The sequence below is a fragment of the Oncorhynchus gorbuscha genome, linkage group LG07, assembly GCF_021184085.1.
Source record: "Oncorhynchus gorbuscha isolate QuinsamMale2020 ecotype Even-year linkage group LG07, OgorEven_v1.0, whole genome shotgun sequence".
NCBI lineage: Eukaryota > Metazoa > Chordata > Actinopteri > Salmoniformes > Salmonidae > Oncorhynchus > Oncorhynchus gorbuscha.
Genome location: NC_060179.1, coordinates 87,348,318 through 87,374,279, shown reverse-complemented (window position 1 = coordinate 87,374,279; position 25,962 = coordinate 87,348,318). Strand labels below are relative to the sequence as shown.

Below are 25,962 nucleotides of genomic sequence, written 5' to 3'. Positions count from 1 at the left end.
CATGTCCAGTAAAAGCCAGAGCTCATCTGTAAGCGGAGGGCTACAGGTGAGCGCAACTACTCAAGTCTCTCCATCAAAATCCTGTACTACTTTGTCGGTCCATCTACGCTGGACCGGTTCGGGTGCTACATGTAGTGCCTTGATAGACTCTGGGGCTGAGGGTTGTTTCATGGACGAAGCATGGGTTCGGAAACATGACATTCCTTTCAGAGAGTTAGAGAAGCCTACGCCCATGTTCGCCTTAGATGGTAGTCATCTTCCCAGTATCAGATTTGAGACACTACCTTTAACCCTCACAGTATCTGGTAACCACAGTGAGACTATTTCTTTTTTGATTTTTCGTTCACCGTTTACACCTGTTGTTTTGGGTCATCCCTGGCTAGTATGTCATAATCCTTCTATTAATTGGTCTAGTAATTCTATCCTATCCTGGAACGTTTCTTGTCATGTGAAGTGTTTAATGTCTGCCATCCCTCCCGTTTCTTCTGTCCCTACTTCTCGGACGGTACTCTGCGCCCTGCGTGATTACGAGGGCTGAATGACATAACGGTTAAGAATCGTTATCCGCTTCCCCTTATGTCATCAGCCTTCGAGATTCTGCAGGGAGCCAGGTGCTTTACTAAGTTGGACCTTCGTAACGCTTACAATCTCGTGCGCATCAGAGAGGGGGACGAGTGGAAAACGGCGTTTTAACACTCCGTTAGGGCATTTTGAGTACCGGGTTCTGCCGTTTGGTCTCGCCAATGCGCCAGCTGTTTTTCAGGCATTAGTTAATGATGTTCTGAGAGACATGCTGAACATCTTTTGTTTTTGTCTATCTTGACGATATCCTGATTTTTCTCCGTCACTCGAGATTCATGTTCAGCACGTTCGGCGTGTTCTACAGCGCCTTTTAGAGAATTGTCTCTACGTAAAGTCTGAGAAGTGCTCTTTTCATGTCTCCTCCGTTACTTTTCTCGGTTCCGTTATTTCCGCTGAAGGCATTCAGATGGATTCCGCTAAGGTCCAAGCTGTCAGTGATTGGCCCGTTCCAAGGTCACGTGTCGAGTTGCAGCGCTTTTTAGGTTTCGCTAATTTCTATCGGCGTTTCATTCGTAATTTCGGTCAAGTTGCTGCCCCTCTCACAGCTCTTACTTCTGTCAAGACGTGTTTTAAGTGGTCGGTTCCGCCCAGGGAGCTTTTGATCTTCTAAAAGAACGTTTTACGTCCGCTCCTATCCTCGTTACTCCTGACGTCACTAGACAATTCATTGTCGAGGTTGACGCTTCAGAGGTAGGCGTGGGAGCCATTCTATCCCAGCGCTTCCAGTCTGACGATAAGGTTCATCCTTGCGCTTATTTTTCTCATCGCCTGTCGCCATCTGAGCGCAACTATGATGTGGGTAACCGTGAACTGCTCGCCATCCGCTTAGCCCTAGGCGAATGGCGACAGTGGTTGGAGGGGGCGACCGTTCCTTTTGTCGTTTGGACAGACCATAAGAACCTTGAGTACATCCGTTCTGCCAAACGACTTAATGCCCGTCAAGCTCGTTGGGCGTTGTTTTTCGCTCGTTTCGAGTTTGTGATTTCTTACCGTCCGGGTAGCAAGAACACCAAGCCTGATGCCTTATCCCGTCTGTTTAGTTCTTCTGTGGCTTCTACTGATCCCGAGGGGATTCTTCCTTATGGGCGTGTTGTCGGGTTAACAGTCTGGGAATTGAAAGACAGGTTAAGCAAGCACTCACGCACACTGCGTCGCCGCGCGCTTGTCCTAGTAACCTCCTTTTCGTTCCTGTTTCCACTCGTCTGGCTGTTCTTCAGTGGGCTCACTCTGCCAAGTTAGCTGGTCATCCCGGTGTTCGAGGCACTCTTGCGTCTATTCGCCAGCGCTTTTGGTGGCCGACTCAGGAGCGTGACACGCGCCGTTTCGTGGCTGCTTGTTCGGACTGCGCGCAGACTAAGTCGGGTAACTCTCCTCCTGCCGGTCGTCTCAGACCGCTCCCCATTCCTTCTCGACCATGGTCTCACATCGCCCTAGACTTCATTACCGGTCTGCCTTTGTCTGCGGGGAAGACTGTGATTCTTACGGTTGTCGATAGGTTCTCTAAGGCGGCACATTTCATTCCCCTCGCTAAACTTCCTTCCGCTAAGGAGACGGCACAAATCATTATCGAGAATGTATTCAGAATTCATGGCCTCCCGTTAGACGCCGTTTCAGACAGAGGCCCGCAATTCACGTCACAGTTTTGGAGGGAGTTCTGTCGTTTGATTGGTGCGTCCGTCAGTCTCTCTTCCGGGTTTCATCCCCAGTCTAACGGTCAAGCAGAGAGGGCCAATCAGACGATTGGTCGCATACTACGCAGCCTTTCTTTCAGAAACCCTGCGTCTTGGGCAGAACAGCTCCCCTGGGCAGAATACGCTCACAATTCGCTTCCTTCGTCTGCTACCGGGTTATCTCCGTTTCAGAGTAGTCTGGGTTACCAGCCTCCTCTGTTCTCATCCCAGCTTGCCGAGTCCAGCGTTCCCTCCGCTCAGCGTTTGTCCAACGTTGTGAGCGCACCTGGAGGAGGGTGAGGTCTGCACTTTGCCGTTACAGGGCACAGACTGTGAGAGCCGCCAATAAACGCAGGATTAAGAGTCCAAGGTATTGTTGCGGCCAGAGAGTGTGGCTTTCCACTCGCAACCTTCCTCTTACGACAGCTTCTCGTAAGTTGACTCCGCGGTTCATTGGTCCGTTCCGTGTCTCCCAGGTCGTCAATCCTGTCGCTGTGCGACTGCTTCTTCCGCGACATCTTCGTCGCGTCCATCCTGTCTTCCATGTCTCCTGTGTCAAGCCCTTTCTTCGCACCCCCGTTCGTCTTCCCTCCCCCCTCCCGTCCTTGTCGAGCGCACCTATTTACAAGGTACATAAGATCATGGACATGCGTTCTCGGGGACGGGGTCACCAATACTTAGTGGATTGGGAGGGTTACGGTCCTGAGGAGAGGAGTTGGGTTCCGTCTCGGGACGTGCTGGACCGTTCACTCATTGATGATTTCCTCCGTTGCCGCCAGGATTCCTCTCGAGTGCGCCAGGAGGCGCTCGGTGAGTGGGGGGTACTGTCATGTTTTGTCATTTATTATCTTGTCTTGTCCCTGTGCTTCCCATTCTATTCGTTTCCCTCTGCTGGTCTTATTAGGTTCTTTCCCTCTTTCTATCCCTCTCTCTCCCCTCCCTCTCTCACTCTCTCGCTCTCTCTACTCTCTATCGTTCCGTTCCTGCTCCCAGCTGTTCCTATTCCCCTAATCAATCATTTAGTCTTCCCACACCTGTTCCCGATCCTTTCCCCTGATTAGAGTCCCTATTTCTTCCTTTGTGTTCCGTTCCTGTCCTGTCGGTTCCTTGTCTAGAATTCACCGTGCTGTGTTTGTGTATCGCCCTGTCGTGTCGTGTTTTCCTCAGATGCTGCGTGGTGAGCAGGTGTCTGAGTCTGTCTGGTTCAAGTGCCTTCCCGAGGCAACCTGCTGTTCACCTGCTGTTCAAGATCGAGTCTCCAGTTTGTCCTCGTCATTTCGAGTGAAAGTTGTGTTTTTTGTTTGTATTTACTTTACTGGATTAAAGACTCTGTTTTCGCCAAGTCGCTTTTGGGTCCTCTTTCACCTGCATGACAGAGGCAGCCTTTTAACTATCCCAAAGCCTAGGACCAAGAGGCATGGAGAGACAGCCTTTTAACTATCCCAAAGCCTAGGACCAAGAGGCATGGAGAGACAGCCTTTAACTATCCCAAAGCCTAGGACCAAGAGACATGGAGAGACAGCCTATTAACTATCCCAAAGCCTAGGACCAAGAGACATGGAGAGGCAGCCTATTAACTATCCCAAAGCCTAGGACCAAGAGGCATGGAGAGACAGCCTTTTAACTATCCCAAAGCCTAGGACCAAGAGGCATGGAGAGGCAGCCTATTAACTATCCCAAAGCCTAGGACCAAGAGGCATGGAGAGACAGCCTTTTAACTATCCCAAAGCCTAGGACCAAGAGGCATGGAGAGACAGCCTTTTAACTATCCCAAAGCCTAGGACCAAGAGACATGGAGAGACAGCCTATTAACTATCCCAAAGCCTAGGACCAAGAGACATGGAGAGGCAGCCTATTAACTATCCCAAAGCCTAGGACCAAGAGGCATGGAGAGACAGCCTTTTAACTATCCCAAAGCCTAGGACCAAGAGGCATGGAGAGAAAGCCTTTTAACTATCCCAAAGCCTAGGACCAAGAGACATGGAGAGGCAGCCTTTTAACTATCCCAAAGCCTAAGACCAAGAGACATGGAGAGACAGCCTTTTAACTATCCCAAAGCCTAGGACCAAGAGACATGGAGAGGCAGCCTATTAACTATCCCAAAGCCTAGGACCAAGAGGCATGGAGAGACAGCCTTTTAACTATCCCAAAGCCTAGGACCAAGAGGCATGGAGAGGCAGCCTATTAACTATCCCAAAGCCTAGGACCAAGAGGCATGGAGAGACAGCCTTTTAACTATCCCAAAGCCTAGGACCAAGAGGCATGGAGAGACAGCCTTTTAACTATCCCAAAGCCTAGGACCAAGAGACATGGACAGACAGCCTATTAACTATCCCAAAGTCTAGAACCAAGAGACATGGAGAGGCAGCCTATTAACTATCCCAAAGCCTAGGACCAAGAGGCATGGAGAGACAGCCTTTTAACTATCCCAAAGCCTAGGACCAAGAGGCATGGAGAGACAGCCTTTTAACTATCCCAAAGCCTAGGACCAAGAGACATGGAGAGGCAGCCTTTTAACTATCCCAAAGCCTAGGACCAAGAGGCATGGAGAGACAGCCTTTAACTATCCCAAAGCCTAGGACCAAGAGACATGGAGAGGCAGCCTATTAACTATCCCAAAGCCTAGGACCAAGAGGCATGGAGAGACAGCCTTTTAACTATCCCAAAGCCTAGGACCAAGAGGCATGGAGAGGCAGCCTATTAACTATCCCAAAGCCTAGGACCAAGAGGCATGGAGAGACAGCCTTTTAACTATCCCAAAGCCTAGGACCAAGAGGCATGGAGAGACAGCCTTTTAACTATCCCAAAGCCTAGGACCAAGAGACATGGAGAGACAGCCTATTAACTATCCCAAAGCCTAGGACCAAGAGACATGGAGAGGCAGCCTATTAACTATCCCAAAGCCTAGGACCAAGAGGCATGGAGAGACAGCCTTTTAACTATCCCAAAGCCTAGGACCAAGAGGCATGGAGAGACAGACAGCCTAGGACCAAGAGACATGGAGAGACAGCCTTTTAACTATCCCAAAGCCTAGGACCAAGAGACATGCATGGAAGACAGCCTTTTAACTATCCCAAAGCCTAGGACCAAGAGGCATGGAGAGACAGCCTATTAACTATCCCAAAGCCTAGGACCAAGAGGCATGGAGAGACAGCCTTTTAACTATCCCAAAGCCTAGGACCAAGAGACATGGAGAGGCAGCCTATTAACTATCCCAAAGCCTAGGACCAAGAGGCATGGAGAGACAGCCTATTAACTATCCCAAAGCCTAGGACCAAGAGGCATGGAGAGACAGCCTTTTAACTATCCCAAAGCCTAGGACCAAGAGGCATGGAGAGACAGCCTTTTAACTATCCCAAAGCCTAGGACCAAGATGCATGGAGAGACAGCCTTTTAACTATCCCAAAGCCTAGGACCAAGATGCATGGAGAGACAGCCTTTTAACTATCCCAAAGCCTAGGACCAAGAGACATGGAGAGACAGCCTTTTAACTATCCCAAAGCCTAGGACCAAGAGGCATGGAGAGACAGCCTAGGACCAAGAGGCATGGAGAGACAGCCTTTTAACTATCCCAAAGCCTAGGACCAAGAGGCATGGAGAGACAGCCTATTAACTATCCCAAAGCTTAGGACCAAGAGGCATGGAGAGACAGCCTTTTAACTATCCCAAAGCCTAGGACCAAGATGCATGGAGAGACAGCCTTTTAACTATCCCAAAGCCTAGGACCAAGAGACATGGAGAGGCAGCCTATTAACTATCCCAAAGCCTAGGACCAAGAGGCATGGAGAGACAGCCTTTTAACTATCCCAAAGCCTAGGACCAAGATGCATGGAGAGACAGCCTTTTAACTATCCCAAAGCCTAGGACCAAGAGGCATGGAGAGACAGCCTTTTAACTATCCCAAAGCCTAGGACCAAGAGACATGGAGAGGCAGCCTATTAACTATCCCAAAGCCTAGGACCAAGATGCATGGAGAGACAGCCTATTAACTATCCCAAAGCCTAGGACCAAGAGGCATGGAGAGACAGCCTTTTAACTATCCCAAAGCCTAGGACCAAGAGGCATGGAGAGACAGCCTTTTAACTATCCTAAAGCCTAGGACCAAGAGGCATGGAGAGACAGCCTTTTAACTATCCCAAAGCCTAGGACCAAGAGGCATGGAGAGACAGCCTTTTAACTATCCCAAAGCCTAGGACCAAGAGACATGGAGAGGCAGCCTTTTAACTATCCCAAAGCCTAGGACCAAGAGGCATGGAGAGACAGCCTTTTAACTATCCCAAAGCCTAGGACCAAGAGACATGGAGAGGCAGCCTTTTAACTATCCCAAAGCCTAGGACCAAGAGGCATGGAGAGACAGCCTTTTAACTATCTCAAAGCCTAGGACCAAGATGCATGGAGAGACAGCCTTTTAACTATCCCAAAGCCTAGGACCCAGAGGCATGGAGAGACAGCCTTTTAACTATCCCAAAGCCTAGGACCAAGAGGCATGGAGAGACAGCCTTTTAACTATCCCAAAGCCTAGGACCCAGAGGCATGGAGAGACAGCCTTTTAACTATCCCAAAGCCTAGGACCAAGAGGCATGGAGAGACAGCCTTTTAACTATCCCAAAGCCTAGGACCCAGAGGCATGGAGAGACAGCCTTTTAACTATCCCAAAGCCTAGGACCAAGAGACAAGGAGAGACAGCCTTTTAACTATCCCAAAGCCTAGGACCCAGAGGCATGGAGAGACAGCCTTTTAACTATCCGAAAGCCCAAGACCAAGAGGCATGGAGAGACAGCCTTTTAACTATCCCAAAGCCTAGGACCCAGAGGCATGGAGAGACAGCCTTTTAACTATCCCAAAGCCCAAGACCAAGAGGCATGGAGAGACAGCCTTTTAACTATCCCAAAGCCTAGGACCCAGAGGCATGGAGAGACAGCCTTTTAACTATCCCAAAGCCTAGGACCAAGAGGCATGGAGAGACAGCCTTTTAACTATCCCAAAGCCTAGGACCCAGAGGCATGGAGAGACAGCCTTTTAACTATCCCAAAGCCTAGGACCAAGAGACATGGAGAGGCAGCCTATTAACTATCCCAAAGCCTAGGACCAAGAGGCATGGAGAGACAACCTTTTAACTATCCCAAAGCCTAGGACCAAGATGCATGGAGAGACAGCCTTTTAACTATCCCAAAGCCTAGGACCAAGAGGCATGGAGAGACAGCCTTTTAACTATCCCAAAGCCTAGGACCAAGATGCATGGAGAGACAGCCTTTTAACTATCCCAAAGCCTAGGACCAAGAGGCATGGAGAGACAGCCTTTTAACTATCCCAAAGCCTAGGACCCAGAGGCATGGAGAGACAGCCTTTTAACTATCCCAAAGCCTAGGACCAAGAGGCATGGAGAGACAGCCTTTTAACTATCCCAAAGCCTAGGACCAAGAGACATGGAGAGGCAGCCTATTAACTATCCCAAAGCCTAGGACCAAGAGGCATGGAGAGACAGCCTATTAACTATCCCAAAGCCTAGGACCAAGAGGCATGGAGAGACAGCCTTTTAACTATCCCAAAGCCTAGGACCAAGAGGCATGGAGAGACAGCCTTTTAACTATCCCAAAGCCTAGGACCAAGATGCATGGAGAGACAGCCTTTTAACTATCCCAAAGCCTAGGACCAAGATGCATGGAGAGACAGCCTTGGATCATTGTTACTCTAACTTCCGCGACGCATATAAGGCCCTGCCCCGCCCCCCTTTCGGGAAAGCTGACCACGACTCCATTTTGCTGATCCCTGCCTACAGGCAGAAATTAAAACAAGAGGCTCCCACGCTGAGGTCTGTCCAACGCTGGTCAGACCAAGCTGACTCTACACTCCAAGACTGCTTCCATCACGTGGACTGGGACATGTTTCGTATTGCGTCAGATGGGAATATTGACGAATACGCTGATTCGGTGTGCGAGTTCATTAGAACGTGCGTCGAAGATGTCGTTCCCATAGCAACGATAAAAACATTCCCTAACCAGAAACCGTGGATTGATGGCAGCATTCGCGTGAAACTGAAAGCGCGAACCACTGCTTTTAATCAGGGCAAGGTGTCTGGCAACATGACTGAATACAAACAGTGCAGCTATTCCCTCCGTAAGGCTATTAAACAAGCTAAGCGTCAGTACAGAGACAAAGTGGAATCTCAATTCAATGGCTCAGACACAAGAGGCATGTGGCAGGGTCTACAGTCAATCACGGACTACAAGATGAAATCCAGCCCAGTCACGGACCAGGATGTCTTGCTCCCAGGCAGATTAAATAACTTTTTGCCCGCTTTGAGGACAATACAGTGCCACTGACACGGCCTGCAACGGAAACATGCGGTCTCTCCTTCACTGCAGCTGAGGTGAGTAAGACATTTAAACGTGTTAACCCTCGCAAGGCTGCAGGCCCAGACGGCATCCCCAGCCGCGCCCTCAGAGCATGCGCAGACCAGCTGGCCGGTGTGTTTACGGACATATTCAATCAATCCCTATACCAGTCTGCTGTTCCCACATGCTTCAAGAGGGCCACCATTGTTCCTGTTCCCAAGAAAGCTAAGGTAACTGAGCTAAACGACTACCGCCCCGTAGCACTCACTTCCGTCATCATGAAGTGCTTTGAGAGACTAGTCAAGGACCATATCACCTCCACCCTACCTGACACCCTAGACCCACTCCAATTTGCTTACCGCCCAAATAGGTCCACAGACGATAGAATCTCAACCACACTGCACACTGCCCTAACCCACCTGGACAAGAGGAATACCTATGTGAGAATGCTGTTCATCGACTACAGCTCGGCATTCAACACCATAGTACCCTCCAAGCTCGTCATTAAGCTCGAGACCCTGGGTCTCGACCCCGCCCTGTGCAACTGGGTACTGGACTTCCTGACGGGCCGCCCCCAGGTGGTGAGGGTAGGCAACAACATCTCCTCCCCGCTGATCCTCAACACGGGGGGCCCCACAAGGGTGCGTTCTGAGCCCTCTCCTGTACTCCCTGTTCACCCACGACTGCGTGGCCACGCACGCCTCCAACTCAATCATCAAGTTTGCGGACGACACAACAGTGGTAGGTTTGATTACCAACAACGACGAGACGGCCTACAGGGAGGAGGTGAGGGCCCTCGGAGTGTGGTGTCAGGAAAATAACCTCACACTCAACGTCAACAAAACTAAGGAGATGATTGTGGACTTCAGGAAACAGCAGAGGGAACACCCCCCTATCCACATCGATGGAACAGTAGTGGAGAGGGTAGCTAGTTTTAAGTTCCTCGGCATACACATCACAGACAAACTGAATTGGTCCACTCACACTGACAGCGTCGTGAAGAAGGCGCAGCAGCGCCTATTCAACCTCAGGAGGCTGAAGAAATTCGGCTTGTCACCAAAAGCACTCACAAACTTCTACAGATGCACAATCGAGAGCATCCTGGCGGGCTGTATCACCGCCTGGTACGGCAACTGCTCCGCCCTCAACCGTAAGGCTCTCCAGAGGGTAGTGAGGACTGCACAACGCATCACCGGGGGCAAACTACCTGCCCTCCAGGACACCTACACCACCCGTTGTTACAGGAAGGCCATAAAGATCATCAAGGACATCAACCACCCGAACCACTGCCTGTTCACCCCGCTATCATCCAGAAGGCGAGGTCAGTACAGGTGCATCAAAGCTGGGACCGAGAGACTGAAAAACAGCTTCTATCTCAAGGCCATCAGACTGTTAAACAGCCACCACTAACACTGAGTGGCTGCTGCCAACACACTGTCATTGACACTGACCCAACTCCAGGGTTTTGCCCTGGTTGCACAATCGATATGCTGATAGAATTTAGGGAGTCTTGTTTTCATATTAACCTTGTTAAAATGAACAGCTACAATGAATGCGGCCTCGGGATATGTGGTTTCCAGTTTACATAGAGTCAAATGAAGTTCGTTCAGGGCCATCAATGTGTCTGCTTGGGGGGGAAATATATGCGGCTGTGATTATAATCGAAGATAATTCTCTTGGTAGATTGGCATTTGATTGTGAGGAATTCTAAGTCAGGTGAACAGAAGGACTTGAGTTCCTGTATGTTGTTATGATTACACCACGTCTCATTAATCATAAGGCATTCACCCCCGCCCCTCTTCTTACCAGGAAGATGTTTGTTTCTGTCGGCGCGATGCGTGAAGAAACCAGCTGGCTGCACCGACTCCGATAGCGTCTCTCTAGTGAGCCATGTTTCCATGAAGTTACAGTCTCTGATGTCTCTCTGGAATGCTACCCTTGCTCGGATTTCATCAACCTTGTTGTCAAGAGACTGGACATTGGCTAGTAGTATGCTTGGGAGCGGTGCGTGATGTGCCCGTCTCCGGAGCCTCACCAGAAAACCACTTCGTCTGCCCCTTTTACGGCGTCGTGGTTTTGGTTCGCCGGCTGGGATACAATCCATTGTCCTGGGTGGTGGGCAAAACAGAGGATCCGCTTCGGGAAAGTCGTATTCCTGGTCGTAATGATGGTGAGTTGGCGTTGCTCTTATATCCAATAGTTCCTCCCGACTGTGTGTAATAAAACCTAAGATTATCTGGGATAACAATGTAAGAAATTACACATAAAAAAACAAAATACTGCATAGGAACGTGAAGCGAGGCGGCCATCTCTTTTAGCGCCTTGCTTATGAGTGCTGTTATTGTGAGTGCTGTTATTGTGAAGTGGAAACGTCCAGATATAACAACGGCTCAGCCGCGAAGTGATAGGCCACACAAGCTCACAGAACGTGTCACGCCCTGGCCTTAGTTATCTGTGTTTTCTTTATTATTTTAGTTAGGCCAGGATGTGACATGGGTGATTTATTGTGTTTGTCTTGTCTAGGGGTTTATTAGATTTATGGGGTTGTGTTCAGTGTAGTTGTCTAGGTAAGTCTATGGTTGCCTAGAGTGGTTCTCAATCAGAGGCAGGTGTTTATCATTGTCTCTGATTGGGAACCATATTTAGGCAGCCAAATTTGAGTATTTTGGTGGGTGGTTGTCTCCTGTGTCAGTGTTTGTGCCACACGGGACTGTTGTCGGGTTTTCACGTTTCTTGTTTTGTATTCTGTTCATGTATAGTTTCTCTGATTAAAGAACCATGAACACTTACCACGCCGCATATTGGTCCTCCGATCCTTTTCGCCTCTCCTCTTCGGAAGATATTCCTTACAGAACGTTGGAACATTGTGCCAAGTGCTGAAGCACATAGCGCTTATAAATCGTCTGTCCTCAGTTGCAACACTCACTACAGAGTTCTAAACTGCCTCTGGAATCAACATCAGCACAAGAACTGTTTGTCGGGAGCTTCATGAAATGGGTTTCCATGGCTGAGCAGCCGCACAAAAGCCTAAGATCACCAAGCGCAATGCCAAGCGAGTGGTGTAAAGCTCGCCGCCATTGGATTATGGAGCAGTGGAAATGCTTTCTCCAGAGTGATGAATCACGCTTCACCATCTGGCAGTCCGAAATGGACTGGGTTAGGTTTGGCGGATGCCAGGAGAATGCTACCTTCCCCAACAGTAAAGTTTGGTGGAGGAGGAATAATGGTCTGGGCTGTTTGTCATTGTTCTGGCCCCTTAGTTCCAGTGAAGGGAAATCTTAACATTTTAGATGATTCTGTGCTTCCAACTTTGTGGCAATAGTTTGGGGAAGGCCCTTTCCTGTTTCAGCATAACAATGCCCCCGTACACAAAGCGAGGTCCATACACAAATGGCTTGTTGAGATCGGTGTGGAAGAACTTGACTGGCCTACACAGAGCTCTGAACTGAACCCCATCAAACACCTTCGGGATGAATTGGAACACCGACTGCGAGCCAGGCCTAATCGTCCAACATCAGTCCTCAACCTCACTAATACTCTTGCGGCTGAATGGAAACAAGTCTCCACAGCAATGTTCCAACATCTAGTGGAAATCCTCAGAAGAGGGGAGGCTGTTACAGCAGCAAAGGGGGGATCAACTCCATATGAATGCCCTTGATTTTAGAGTGAGATGTTTCAACGAGCAGGTGTCCACATACTTTTGGTAGTGTAGTGTATTTTATTGCCCATCAGAATGATTGCCTGTCACAATAGACATAAAAACACACGTGGTCCACTGTGACATTGGAGCTGCACCAGACACTGTTGCTTCATGTCTTTCCATGTACTGGAGGGGGTTAGAGGTCGGAGAGGGACGTAAAAGAGAGAGAGGATTAGAGAGAATAAATTCACACAGGACACCGGATAAGACAGGAGAAATACTCCAGATATAACAGCATGGATATAACCCAACAAACATTGCCACACCACTAGAGGGATATTTTCAACCACCAGCCTACTACCCTGAGACAAGGCATATAGCCCACGAAGATCTCCCCCCACAGCATGAATCCGAGGGGGGGTGTCCTGGTAATCCGTCTGGCCCCGCGACTTTGAATGTTGACCTGTTTAAAGGTCTTGCTCACATCGGCTACCGAGAGCGTTATCACACCGTCACCAAGAACAGCTGGTGATCTTGTGCACGCTTCAGTGTTGCTTGCCTCAAAATGAGCTTAAAAGGCATTTAGCTCATCTGGTAGGCTCGTGTCACTGGGCAGCTCGCATCTGGGTTTTTCTTTGTAGTTCATAATAGTTTTCAAGCCCAGTCTGTAATAGTTTGCAGGCCCTGCCACATCCGACGAGCTTCAGAGCCGGTGTAGTAGGATTCAATCTTAATCTTGTATTGACGCTTTGCTTGTTTGATCGTTCGTCTGAGGGCATAGCAAGATTTCTTAGAGGCGTCCGGATTAGTGTCCCGCTCCTTGAAAGCGACAGCTCTAGCCTTTAGCTTGATACGGATGTTGCCTGTAATCCATGGCTTTTGGTTGGGAAATGTACGTACCGTCACAGTTGGAATGAAATCCTCGATGCACTTATTGATGAAGCCGATGACTGAGGTGATATACTCCTCAATGCCATTGGATGAATCCCGTAACATATTCTAGTCTGTGCTAGCAAAACTGTCCTGCAGCGTAGCATCCGCGTCATCTGACCACTTTCGTATCGAGCGAATCTCTGGTACTTCTTGCTTTAGTTTTTGCTTGTAAGGAGGAATCAGGAGGATTGATTTATGGTCATATTTGCCAAATGGAGAGCGAGGGAGAGCTTTGCATGCATCTCTGTGTGATGTAAAGTTTTTTTTTAAAAATCTGGTTGCACATGTGACATGCTGATAAATATGTGGTTAAACTGATTTAGGTTTGCCTGCATTAAAGTCCCCGGCCACTAGGAGCGCTGCTTCTGGGTGAGCATTTTCCTGTTTGCTTATGGCCTTATAGAGTTGGTTGAGAGCGGTCTTAGTGCCAGCATCGGCCTGTGGTGGTAAATAGACGGCTACGAATAATATAGATGAGAAATCTTGGGAGATAGTGTGGTCTACAGCTCATCATGAGGTACTCTATCTCAATACCTTGAGACTTCTTTAATATTAGACATCTCGCACCAGCTGTAATTGACAAAAAGACACACACCACCACCCCTCATCTTACCAGACATAGCTTCTCTGTTCTGCCGGTGCATTGAAGATCCCTCAAGCTCTATATTGTCCGTGTCGTCGTTTAGTCACGACTCTGTGAAACATGAGATATTACCGTTTTTAATGTCCCGTTGTTAGGAAAATCGTAATTGTAGACCATCAATTTTATTTCCCAGTGATTGCATGCTAGCAAGTAGAATTGATGGCAGTGGGAGTTTACTTGCTCGCCTACGGATTCTCAAAAGCAGCCTGATCTGCGTCCTCTTTTCCTCCGTCTTTTCATCACCAAATGACGGGGATCTGGGCCTGTTCCTGGGAGAGCAGTATATCTTTCTCTTCGGACTTGGTGAGTAATCCCAGTTCTGATGTCCAGAAAGTATTTTCGGTCATAAGAGACGATAGCAACAACATGATGTACAAAATACATTTTTTTTTAAAGTTACTAACAAAGCAAAAAATAAAAAATAAATTGCGCAAATGGTTGAAATTCTTGCTCTCCTGCGCCTGACTCCACCTCTCCTAGGGAGATACTGACAATCTGATCCTCATCTAAGTCAAAACAACAGACAAACACTGTCTGCTTAAACTAATAACACACAAACACTGCAGGCCAACCTGACCCCTGTCTACAGTGGTACCAGGGTATTAATACTGCAGGCCAACCTGACCCCTGTCTACAGTGGTACCAGGGTATTAATACTGCAGGCCAACCTGACCCCTGTCTACAGTGGTACCAGGGTATAACACTGCAGGCCAACCTGACCCCTGTCTACAGTGGTACCGTGGTATTAATACTACAGGCCAATCTGACCCCTGTCTACAGTGGTACTGTGGTATTAATACTGCAGGCCAACCTGACCCCTGTCTACAGTGGTACCGTGGTATTAATACTGCAGGCCAACCTGACCCCTGTCTACAGTGGTACCAGGGTATTAATACTGCAGGCCAACCTGACCCCTGTCTACAGTGGTACCAGGGTATTAATACTGCAGGCCAACCTGACCCCTGTCTACAGTGGTACCAGGGTATTAATACTGCAGGCCAACCTGACCCCTGTCTAAAGTGGTACCAGGGTATTAATACTGCAGGCCAACCTGACCCCTGTCTACAGTGGTACCAGGGTATTAATACTGCAGGCCAACCTGACCCCTGTCTACAGTGGTACCAGGGTATTAATACTGCAGGCCAACCTGACCCATGTCTACAGTGGTACCAGGGTATTAATACTGCAGGCCAACCTGACCCCTGTCTACAGTGGTACCGTGGTATTAACACTGCAGGCCAACCTGACCCCTGTCTACAGTGGTACCGTGGTATTAATACTGCAGGCCAACCTGACCCCTGTCTACAGTGGTACCAGGGTATTAATACTGCAGGCCAACCTGACCCCTGTCTACAGTGGTACCAGGGTATTAATACTGCAGGCCAACCTGACCCCTGTCTACAGTGGTACCAGGGTATTAATACTGCAGGCCAACCTGACCCCTGTCTACAGTGGTACCAGGGTATTAATACTGCAGGCCAACCTGACCCCTGTCTACAGTGGTACCAGGGTATTAATACTGCAGGCCAACCTGACCCCTGTCTACAGTGGTACCAGGGTATTAATACTGCAGGCCAACCTGACCCCTGTCTACAGTGGTACCAGGGTATTAATACTGCAGGCCAACCTGACCCCTGTCTCTACCAGTGGTACCAGGGGTATTAATACTGCAGGCCAACCTGACCCTGTCTACAGTGGTACCAGGGTATTATCACTGCAGGCCAACCTGACCCCTGTCTACAGTGGTACCAGGGTATTAATACTGCAGGCCAACCTGACCCCTGTCTACAGTGGTACCAGGGTATTAATACTGCAGGCCAACCTGACCCCTGTCTACAGTGGTACCAGGGTATTAATACTGCAGGCCAACCTGACCCCTGTCTACAGTGGTACCAGGGTATTAATACTGCAGGTCAACCTGACCCCTGTCTACAGTGGTACCAGGGTATTAATACTGCAGGCCAACCTGACCCCTGTCTACAGTGGTACCAGGGTATTAATACTGCAGGCCAACCTGACCCCTGTCTACAGTGGTACCAGGGTATTAATACTGCAGGCCAACCTGACCCCTGTCTACAGTGGTACCAGGGTATTAATACTGCAGGCCAACCTGACCCCTGTCTACAGTGGTACCAGGATATAACACTGCAGGCCAACCTGACCCCTGTCTACAGTGGTACCGTGGTATTAATACTGCAGGCCAACCTGACCCCTGTCTACAGTGGTACCAGGGTATTAATACTGCAGGCCAACCTGACTCCTGTCTACAGTGGTACCAGGGTATTATCACTGCAGGCCAACCTGACCCCTGTCTACAGTGGTACCAGGGTATTAATACTGCAGGCCAACCTGACCCCTGTCTACAGTGGTACCAGGGTATTAATACTGCAGGCCAACCTGACCCCTGTCTACAGTGGTACCAGGGTATTAATACTGCAGGCCAACCTGACCCCTGTCTACAGTGGTACCAGGGTATTAATACTGCAGGCCAACCTGACCCCTGTCTACAGTGGTACCAGGGTATTAATACTGCAGGCCAACCTGACCCCTGTCTACAGTGGTACCAGGGTATTATCACTGCAGGCCAACCTGACCCCTGTCTACAGTGGTACCAGGGTATTAATACTGCAGGCCAACCTGACCCTGTCTACAGTGGTACCAGGGTATTAATACTGCAGGCCAACCTGACCCCTGTCTACAGTGGTACCAGGTACCAGGGTATTAATACTGCAGGCCAACCTGACCCCTGTCTACAGTGGTACCAGGGTATTAATACTGCAGGGTATTAATACTGCAGGCCAACCTGACCCCTGTCTACAGTGGTACCAGGGTATTAATACTGCAGGCCAACCTGACCCCTGTCTACAGTGGTACCAGGGTATTAATACTGCAGGCCAACCTGACCCCTGTCTACAGTGGTACCAGGGTATTAATACTGCAGGCCAACCTGACCCCTGTCTACAGTGGTACCAGGGTATTAATACTGTCTACAGTGGCCAACCTGACCCCTGTCTACAGTGGTACCAGGGTATTAATACTGCAGGCCAACCTGACCCCTGTCTACAGTGGTACCAGGGTATAACACTGCAGGCCAACCTGACCCCTGTCTACAGTGGTACCAGGGTATTAATACTACAGGCCAATCTGACCCCTGTCTACAGTGGTACTGTGGTATTAATACTGCAGGCCAACCTGACCCCTGTCTACAGTGGTACCGTGGTATTAATACTGCAGGCCAACCTGACCCCTGTCTACAGTGGTACCAGGGTATTAATACTGCAGGCCAACCTGACCCCTGTCTACAGTGGTACCAGGGTATTAATACTGCAGGCCAACCTGACCCCTGTCTACAGTGGTACCGCCAACCTGGTATTAATACTGCAGGCCAACCTGACCCCTGTCTACAGTGGTACCAGGGTATTAATACTGCAGGCCAACCTGACCCCTGTCTACAGTGGTACCAGGGTATTAATACCTGCAGTGGCCAACCTGAGGCCAACCTGACCCTGTCTACAGTGGTACCAGGATACCCCTGTCTACAGTGGTACCAGGGTATAATCACTGCAGGCCAACCTGACCCCTGTCTACAGTGGTACCGTGGTATTAATACTGCAGGCCAACCTGACCCCTGTCTACAGTGGTACCAGGGTATTAATACTGCAGGCCAACCTGACTCCTGTCTACAGTGGTACCAGGGTATTATCACTGCAGGCCAACCTGACCCCTGTCTACAGTGGTACCAGGGTATTAATACTGCAGGCCAACCTGACCCCTGTCTACAGTGGCCATTAATACTGCCAACCCCCTGTCTACAGTGGTACCAGGGTATTAATACTGCAGGCCAACCTGACCCCTGTCTACAGTGGTACCAGGGTATTAATACTGCAGGCCAACCTGACCCCTGTCTACAGTGGTACCAGGGTATTAATACTGCAGGCCAACCTGACCCCTGTCTACAGTGGTACCAGGGTATTAATACTGCAGGCCAACCTGACCCCTGTCTACAGTGGTACCAGGGTATTAATACTGCAGGCCAACCTGACCCCTGTCTACAGTGGTACCAGGGTATTAATACTGCAGGCCAACCTGACCCCTGTCTACAGTGGTACCAGGGTATTAATACTGCAGGCCAACCTGACCCCTGTCTACAGTGGTACCAGGGTATTAATACTGCAGGCCAACCTGACCCCTGTCTACAGTGGTACCAGGGTATTAATACTGCAGGCCAACCTGACCCCTGTCTACAGTGGTACCAGGGTATTAATACTGCAGGCCAACCTGACTCCTGTCTACAGTGGTACCAGGGTATTAATACTGCAGGCCAACCTGACCCCTGTCTACAGTGGTACCAGGGTATTAATACTGCAGGCCAACCTGACCCCTGTCTGCAGTGGTACCAGGGTATTAATACTGCAGGCCAACCTGACCCCTGTCTACAGTGGTACCAGGGTATTATCACTGCAGGCCAACCTGACCCCTGTCTACAGTGGTACCAGGGTATTATCACTGCAGGCCAACCTGACCCCTGTCTACAGTGGTACCAGGGTATTAACACTGCAGGCCAACCTGACCCCTGTCTACAGTGGTACCAGGGTATTAACACTGCAGGCCAACCTGACCCCTGTCTACAGTGGTACCAGGGTATTAATACTGCAGGCCAACCTGACCCCTGTCTACAGTGGTACCAGGATATAACACTGCAGGCCAACCTGACCCCTGTCTACAGTGGTACCGTGGTATTAATACTGCAGGCCAACCTGACCCCTGTCTACAGTGGTACCAGGGTATAACACTGCAGGCCAACCTGACCCCTGTCTACAGTGGTACCAGGATATAACACTACAGGCCAACCTGACCCCTGTCTACAGTGGTACCAGGATATAACACTGCAGGCCAATTTTTAAAACAATGTTTTGGTTTGTGTCAATCTTGTCAGTGTGATCATTAAAGACTACCACCAGGGGGAGCTGTGGCATCATGCTGCAAGCTACAGACTCCTATGGAGAACCATTCAGGATCAGTAGTGGTTCTGTCTGACTAGTGTTCTCAGTCCATAACATAATGGAACCAAATCATTCTTTCTCCCTCACTCTTCCTCCCTCTCTCATCCAGAACCAAATCATTCTCTCTCTCCCTCACTCTTCCTCCCTCTCTCATCCAGAACCAAATCATTCTCTCTCTCCCTCACTCTTCCTCCCTCTCTCATCCAGAACCAAATCATTCTCTCTCTCCCTCACTCTTCCTCCCTCTCTCATCCAGAACCAAATCATTCTCTCTCTCCCTCACTCTTCCTCCCTCTCTCATCCAGAACCAAATCATTCTCTCTCTCTCTCCCTCACTCTTCCTCCCTCTCTCATCCAGAACCAAAACATTCTCTCTCTCTCTCCCTCACTCTTCCTCCCTCTCTCATCCAGAACCAAAACATTCTCTCTCTCTCTCTCCCTCACTCTTCCTCCCTCTCTCATCCAGAACCAAAACATTCTCTCTCTCTCTCCCTCACTCTTCCTCCCTCTCTCATCCAGAACCAAATCATTCGCTCTCCCTCTCTTCACACGTTTTCTCAGTCAGTCCAGAGCGCAATGGCTACAACATGGTCACATCTGACTTCTACCCTATTTTAGTTGAGGTAAATTAGGTAATATGTACATATAGGTATAGTTAAAGTGACTATACATAGATAATAAACAGAGTGTAGCAGCAGCGTAAAAGAGGGGTCAGGGTAGGCCTTTGATTCGCTGTTCAGGAGTCTTATGGCTTGGGGGTAGAAGCTGTTAAGAAGCCTTAGAGGGTCACAAATTTAAGAGTGACTGGTCTGTGTTCATGGTGACAAGTCTGGGAGACACATTACCACCTCTCTAGCAGTCTCTCTCTCACAATGTCCCCACAAATCAGCTATTATGATGTGGCTGAAGAGACAGAATCCCAGGGGAGAGCAGTTTAGCAGAGACAAAGGAAGAGCAAAGGTGACCTTAACGTCTCAGCAGACACTCAGAAGGGGCCTTAATGTCTCAGAAGACACTCAGAGGGGGCCTTAATGCTTATTTTATTGATCATTCATCAGAGGCAGGGAGACAGACAGGAAGGAAAGAGAGGCAGGGAGAAAGACATGCAGGAAAAAGAGGCAGGGAGGCAGACAGGCAGGAAAGAGAGGCAGGGAGACAGACAGGCAGGAAAGAGAGGCAGGGAGACAGACAGGCAGGAAAAAGAGGCAGGGAGGCAGACAGGCAGGAAAGAGAGGCAGGGAGACAGACAGGCAGGAAAGAGAGGCAGGGAGACAGACAGGCAGGAAAGAGAGGCAGGGAGACAGACAGGCAGGAAAGAGAGGCAGGGAGACAGACAGGCAGGAAAGAGAGGCAGAGAGGCAGACAGGCAGGAAAGAGAGGCAGGGAGACAGACAGGCTGGAAAGAGAGGCAGGGAGACAGACAGGCAGGAAATAGAGGCAGGGAGACAGACAGGCAGGAAAGAGAGGCAGGGAGGCAGACAGGCAGGAAAGAGAGGCAGGGAGACAGACAGGCAGGAAAGAGAGGCAGGGAGACAGACAGGCAGGAAAGAGAGGCAGGGAGACAGACAGGCAGGAAAGAGAAGCAGGGAGACAGACGGGAAGGAAAAAGAGGCAGGGAGACAGACAGGCAGGAAAGAGAGGCAGGGAGACAGACATGCAGGAAAAAGAGGCAGGGAGACAGACAGGCAGGAAAGAGAGGCAGGGAGACAGACAGGAAGGAAAAATAGGCAGGGAGACAGACAGGAAGGAAAAAGAGGCAGGGAGACAGACAGGAAGGAAAAAGAGGCAGGGAGACAGACGGGAGGGAAAAAGAGGCAGGGAGACAGACGGGAAGGAAAAAGAGGCAGGGAGACAGATGGGAAGGAAAAAGAGGCAGGGAGACAGACGGGAATGGGAGAGTGGCAGGGAGTGGGACAGGGGAATGGGGAGAGGAGGAGGGGAGGAGAGGGAGGAGTGGGAGAGGAGAAGATGAGGAGCAGGAGACGTAGGAGGAGGAAAGTAATGATAGAATGCGTTTGAAAGAGGCTGAAGCAAATGAAATATGCTGACTCCCTCCCCCTCCCTCCCTCCTCCTCCTCCTCCCTCCCTCCCTCCCTCCCTCCTCCCTCCCTCCCTCCCCTCCTCCCTCCCTCCCTCCCTCCCTGCCAGTGTTATTTTTCCTCCTCTCAGGACTCCAGCAGCAGTCAGGTCAACTCCAGGCCAGCTCTTCAGATGAGAAATAGTTGGCCTGTTGCCCTGGACCTGCCTGGCACATGCTCAAATACGCCCTTTTCAAAAGATTACTGTGCTGCAACAGCTGTGTGTACATTTTGCCACTGCCAAAGCCTCCTGGGGGGCAGGGCAGATCTAATGAGGGGAGTGGAATGTGAATGAGGGAGAATGGAGGGGGAGAGGAAGGTACAGAGAGGGGAGAGTCTTGGCAACAGTGTTGGTGCACGTGGAATGGACTAGCACTGCAGATGAAGGGATGGGAGGGATAGGAGGAAGGGAGGGAGGGATAGGAGGAAACGAGGGAGTGATAGGAGGAAGGGAGGGAGGGAGAGATAGGTGGAAGGAAGGGAGGGAGGGAGAGATAGGTGGAAGGGAGGGAGGGAGGGATAGGAGGAAACGAGGGAGTGATAGGAGGAAGGTATAAGAGGAACGAAGGAAGGGAGGGATAGGAGGAAGGTTCGGAGGGAAGGATATGAGGAATGGAGGGATGGATGGGTTAGGAGGAAGGGAGGGTTAGGAGAAAGGGATAGGAGGAAACGAGGGAGGGAGGGATAGGTGGAAATGAGGGAGGGATAGGAGGAAACGAGGGAGGGAGGGATAGGTGGAAATGAGGGAGGGATAGGAGGAAACAATGGAGGGTGGGATAGGTGGAAATGAGGGAGGGAGGGATAGGAGAAAGGGATAGGAGGAAATGATGGACGGGGGATAGGTGGAAGGGAGGGATAGGAGGAAACGAGAGAGGGAGGGATAGGTGGAAGGGAGGGATAGGAGGAAACGAGGGAGGGAGGGATAGGTGGAAGGGAGGGATAGGAGGAAACGAGGGAGGGAGGGATAGGTGGAAGGGAGGGATAGGAGGAAGGGAGGGTGGGATAGGTGGAAGGGAGGGATAGGAGGAAACGAGGGAGAGAGGGATAGGTGGAAGGGAGGGATAGGAGGAAACGAGGGAGGGTGGGATAGGTGGAAATGAGGGAGGGATAGGAGGAAACGAGGGAGGGAGAGATAGGTGGAAGGTAGGGAGGGAGGGATAGGGGGAAGGATAGGAGGAAAGGAGGGAGGGTGGGATAGGTGGAAGGGAGGGATAGGAGGAAACGAGGGAGGGTGGGATAGGTGGAAATGAGGGAGGGATAGGAGGAAACGGGGGATGGAGAGATAGGTGGAAATGAGGGAGGGATAGGAGGAAACGGGGGATGGAGAGATAGGTGGAAGGTAGGGAGGGATAGGGGAAGGATAGGAGGAAAGGAGGGAGGGTTGGATAGGTGGAAGGGAGGGATAGGAGGAAACGAGGGAGGGAGGGATAGGTGGAAGGGAGGGATAGGAGGAAACGAGGGAGGGAGGGATAGGTGGAAATGAGGGAGGGATAGGAGGAAACAAGGGAGGGTGGGATAGGTGGAAATGAGGGAGGGAGGGATAGGAGAAAGGGATAGGAGGAAATGATGGACGGGGGGATAGGTGGAAGGGAGGGATAGGAGGAAACGAGAGAGGGAGGGATAGGTGGAAGGGAGGGATAGGAGGAAACGAGGGAGGGAGGGATAGGTGGAAGGGAGGGATAGGAGGAAACGAGGGAGGGAGGGATAGGTGGAAGGGAGGGATAGGAGGAAACGAGGGAGGGAGGGATAGGTGGAAGGGAGGGATAGGAGGAAGGGAGGGTGGGATAAGTGGAAGGGAGGGATAGGAGGAAACGAGGGAGAGAGGGATAGGTGGAAGGGAGAGATAGGAGGAAACGAGGGAGGGTGGGATAGGTGGAAATGAGGGAGGGATAGGAGGAAACGAGGGAGGGAGAGATAGGTGGAAGGTAGGGAGGGAGGGATAGGGGAAGGATAGGAGGAAAGGAGGGAGGGTGGGATAGGTGGAAGGGAGGGATAGGAGGAAACGAGGGAGGGTGGGATAGGTGGAAATGAGGGAGGGATAGGAGGAAACGGGGGATGGAGAGATAGGTGGAAGGTAGGGAGGGATAGGGGAAGGATAGGAGGAAAGGAGGGAGGGTTGGATAGGTGGAAGGGAGGGATAGGAGGAAACGAGGGAGGGAGGGATAGGTGGAAGGGAGGGATATGAGGAAATGAGGGAGGGAGGGAGGGAGGGTGGTATAGGTGGAAGGGAGGGATAGGAGGAAACGAGGGAGGGAGGGATAGGTGGAAGGGAGTGATAGGAGGAAACGAGGGAGGGGTAGGAGGAAGGGATAGGTGGAAGGGAGGGAGGGAGGATAGGAGGAAACGAGGGAGGGAGGGATAGGAGGAAACGAGAGAGGGATAGGAGGAACGAAGGAAGCGAGGGATAGGAGGAAGGTTCGGATGGAAGGATATGAGGAATGGAGGGATGGATGGGATAGGAAGAAGGGAGGGTTAGGAGGAAGGGAGGGAGGGATAGGAGGAAGGGAAGGAGGATAGGAGGAAGGATATGAGGAAGGGAGGGAGGGATAGGAGGAAGGGAAGGAGGATAGGAGGAAGGAAGGGAGGAGTAGGAGGAAGGAAGGGAGGAGTAGGAGGAAGGGATATGAGGAAGGGAAGGAGGGATAGGAGGAAGGGGGGGATAGGAGGCATTGTTTGGGGTTTTAAGCTGGTGTTCTGTACAGCACTTTGTGACATCGGCTAATGTAAAAATGGCTTTTTTGGTCAATTTGATTGATTGATTGAATATACAAGGTCTGTGTAACGGAATTCTTCGTCCTCCTCTGATGTGGAGTATGAAATGTTGGACCAATGTGCAGCGTGGTGTGTTCATGATCATTTATTTTACTGAACACTCAAATACAAAATAACAACTTGAAAATAAACGAAAACCGAAACAACAAACGACACCTGCCTCTGATTGAGAACTATACCAGGCCAAACACATAAACACAACATAGACAAAAGAACATAGACTACCTACCCCAACTCACGCCCCGACCAAACTAAAACAAAGACATAACAAAGGAACAGTCCCCCCAAAGGTGCAGACTCCAGCTGGGCGTCTGTCCGCGGTGGCGGCTCTGGTGCGGGATGTGGACCCCACTCCACCATAGTCTTTACCCGCCTCCGTGGTGCCTTTAGAGTGGCGACCCTCGCCACCGACCACGGACTGGGGACCCTTGCCGCGGGTCCCGAATGGATGGGAGATTCCGGCAGCACCGGACAGGTGGGAGACTCCGGCAGCGCCAGACAGGTGGGAGACTCCGGCAGCGCCGGAGTGAAGGGCAATTCCGGCAGCACCGGAGTGAAGGGCAATTCCGGCAGCACCGGAGTGAAGGGCGGCTCCTGATTGACGGGCGGCTCTGGCAGCTCCTGACTGCCGGGCGGCTCTGGCAGCTCCAGACTGATGGGCGGCTCTGGCAGCTCCTGACTGATGGGCGGCTCTGGCAGCTCCTGACTGATGGGCGGCTCTGGCAGCTCAGGACAGACGGGCGGACCTGGAGGGAGGAGACGGAGAGACAGCCTGGTACGTGGGGCTGCCACAGGACCCACCAGGCTGGGGAGACCTTCAGGATGCCTGGTGCGTGGAGGAGGCACCGGATGGACCGGGCTGTGGAGGAGCACTGGAGCCCTGGTGCGCAGCTTTGGCACCACTCCTCTAGGCTGGATGACCCCTTTAGCCCGGACCCTCCAGAGTGCAGGCACAGGTTGAACCGGGGTGTGGGTGAGCACTTGAGATCTGGTGCATACCACTCGCACCACTCCCTTAGGCTCAATACCCACATTCACCCGGCACGGGCGGAGTGCAGGCATAGAATGCACTGCACCCTCCCAGCGCCCCAGAGACACAGAGCGCAGCACCGGCGCAGGATACCCTGGGCCGAAACGGCATACCGGAGATCAAACACGCTGGGCTGGCACAACACGCCCTGGCTGGACGCCCCCTCTCGCTTGGCACTTGCGCGGGGCTGGCCTATAGCTGTGAGCGCGTACTGGCGACACCGTGCGTTTGACTGCATAATACGGTGCCTGACCAGTACTGTGCATCTTCTTGTAAGCACGAGAAGTGGGCTCAGGTCTCCAACCTGACCAGTACTGTGCTTCTTCTGGTAAGCACGAGGAGTGGGCTCAGGTTTCCAACCTGACCAGTACTGCGCTTCTTCTGGTAAGCACGAGGAGTGGGCTCAGGTCTCCAACCTGACCAGTACTGTGCTTCTTCTGGTAAGCACGAGGAGTGGGCTCAGGTCTCCAACCTGACCAGTACTGTGCTTCTTCTGGTAAGCACGAGAAGTGGGCTCAGGTTTCCAACCTGACCAGTACTGCGCTTCTTCTGGTAAGCACGAGGAGTGGGCTCAGGTCTCCAACGTGACTCTGCCACACTCCCCTTGTCCCCCCTCCCAGCATTTTTTGGGGGCTGCCTCTAGTGATTCTCGCATTGCCGTGCTGCCTCCTCATATCGCCGCCCCTCAGCTTTCGCTGCCTCCAGCTCTGCCTTGGGGCGGCAATATTCCCCAGCCTGTGATCAGGGTCCCTTGCCGTCAAGTATCTGCTCCCATGTCCACGAGTCCGGAGATCGCTGCTGCCCGATACCATGCTGCTTGGTCCTTGGTTGGTGGGTGATTCTGTTACGGAATTCTTCGTCGAGGAGTATGAAATGTCGGACCAATGTGCAGCGTGGTGTGTTCATGCTAATTTATTTTACTGAACACTCAAATACAAAATAACAATGTGAAAATAAACGAAAACCGAAACAGTCCTGTAAGGTGCGTAAAACACTAAAACAGAAAAGAATCACCCACAAAACACAGGTGGGAAAAGGCTACCTAAGTATGATTCTCAATCAGAGACAATGAACAACACTTGCCTCTGATTGAGAACCATACCAGGCCAAACACATAAATACAACATAGAAAAAAGAACAGACTACCCACCCCAACTCACGCCCTGACCAAACTAAAACAAAGACATAACAAAGGAACTAAGGTCAGAACGTGACAGTCTGAAGTCTGCCTTTGGCCTAAAGAGCAGGAACCTGGTCTTCATCAAAGAAATTGGAA

General features: G+C 50.9%; 1 protein-coding gene across 1 annotated transcript in view; it reads right to left on the bottom strand.

Annotated features, from left to right (window-relative positions):
• LOC124039067 (striatin-like) overlaps positions 1-25,592 on the bottom strand; it is an 84,788-nt gene extending 59,196 nt beyond the window's left edge. Inside the window, exons 1-2 of the mRNA XM_046354948.1 lie at positions 25,442-25,592; positions 24,503-24,780 (exon numbers count right to left, since the gene is read on the bottom strand). Of these exons, the coding sequence (XP_046210904.1) occupies positions 24,503-24,780; positions 25,442-25,592 (429 nt within the window). The remainder of the gene's footprint in view (positions 1-24,502; positions 24,781-25,441) is intronic.
• Between the last annotated feature and the right edge of the window lie 370 nt (positions 25,593-25,962).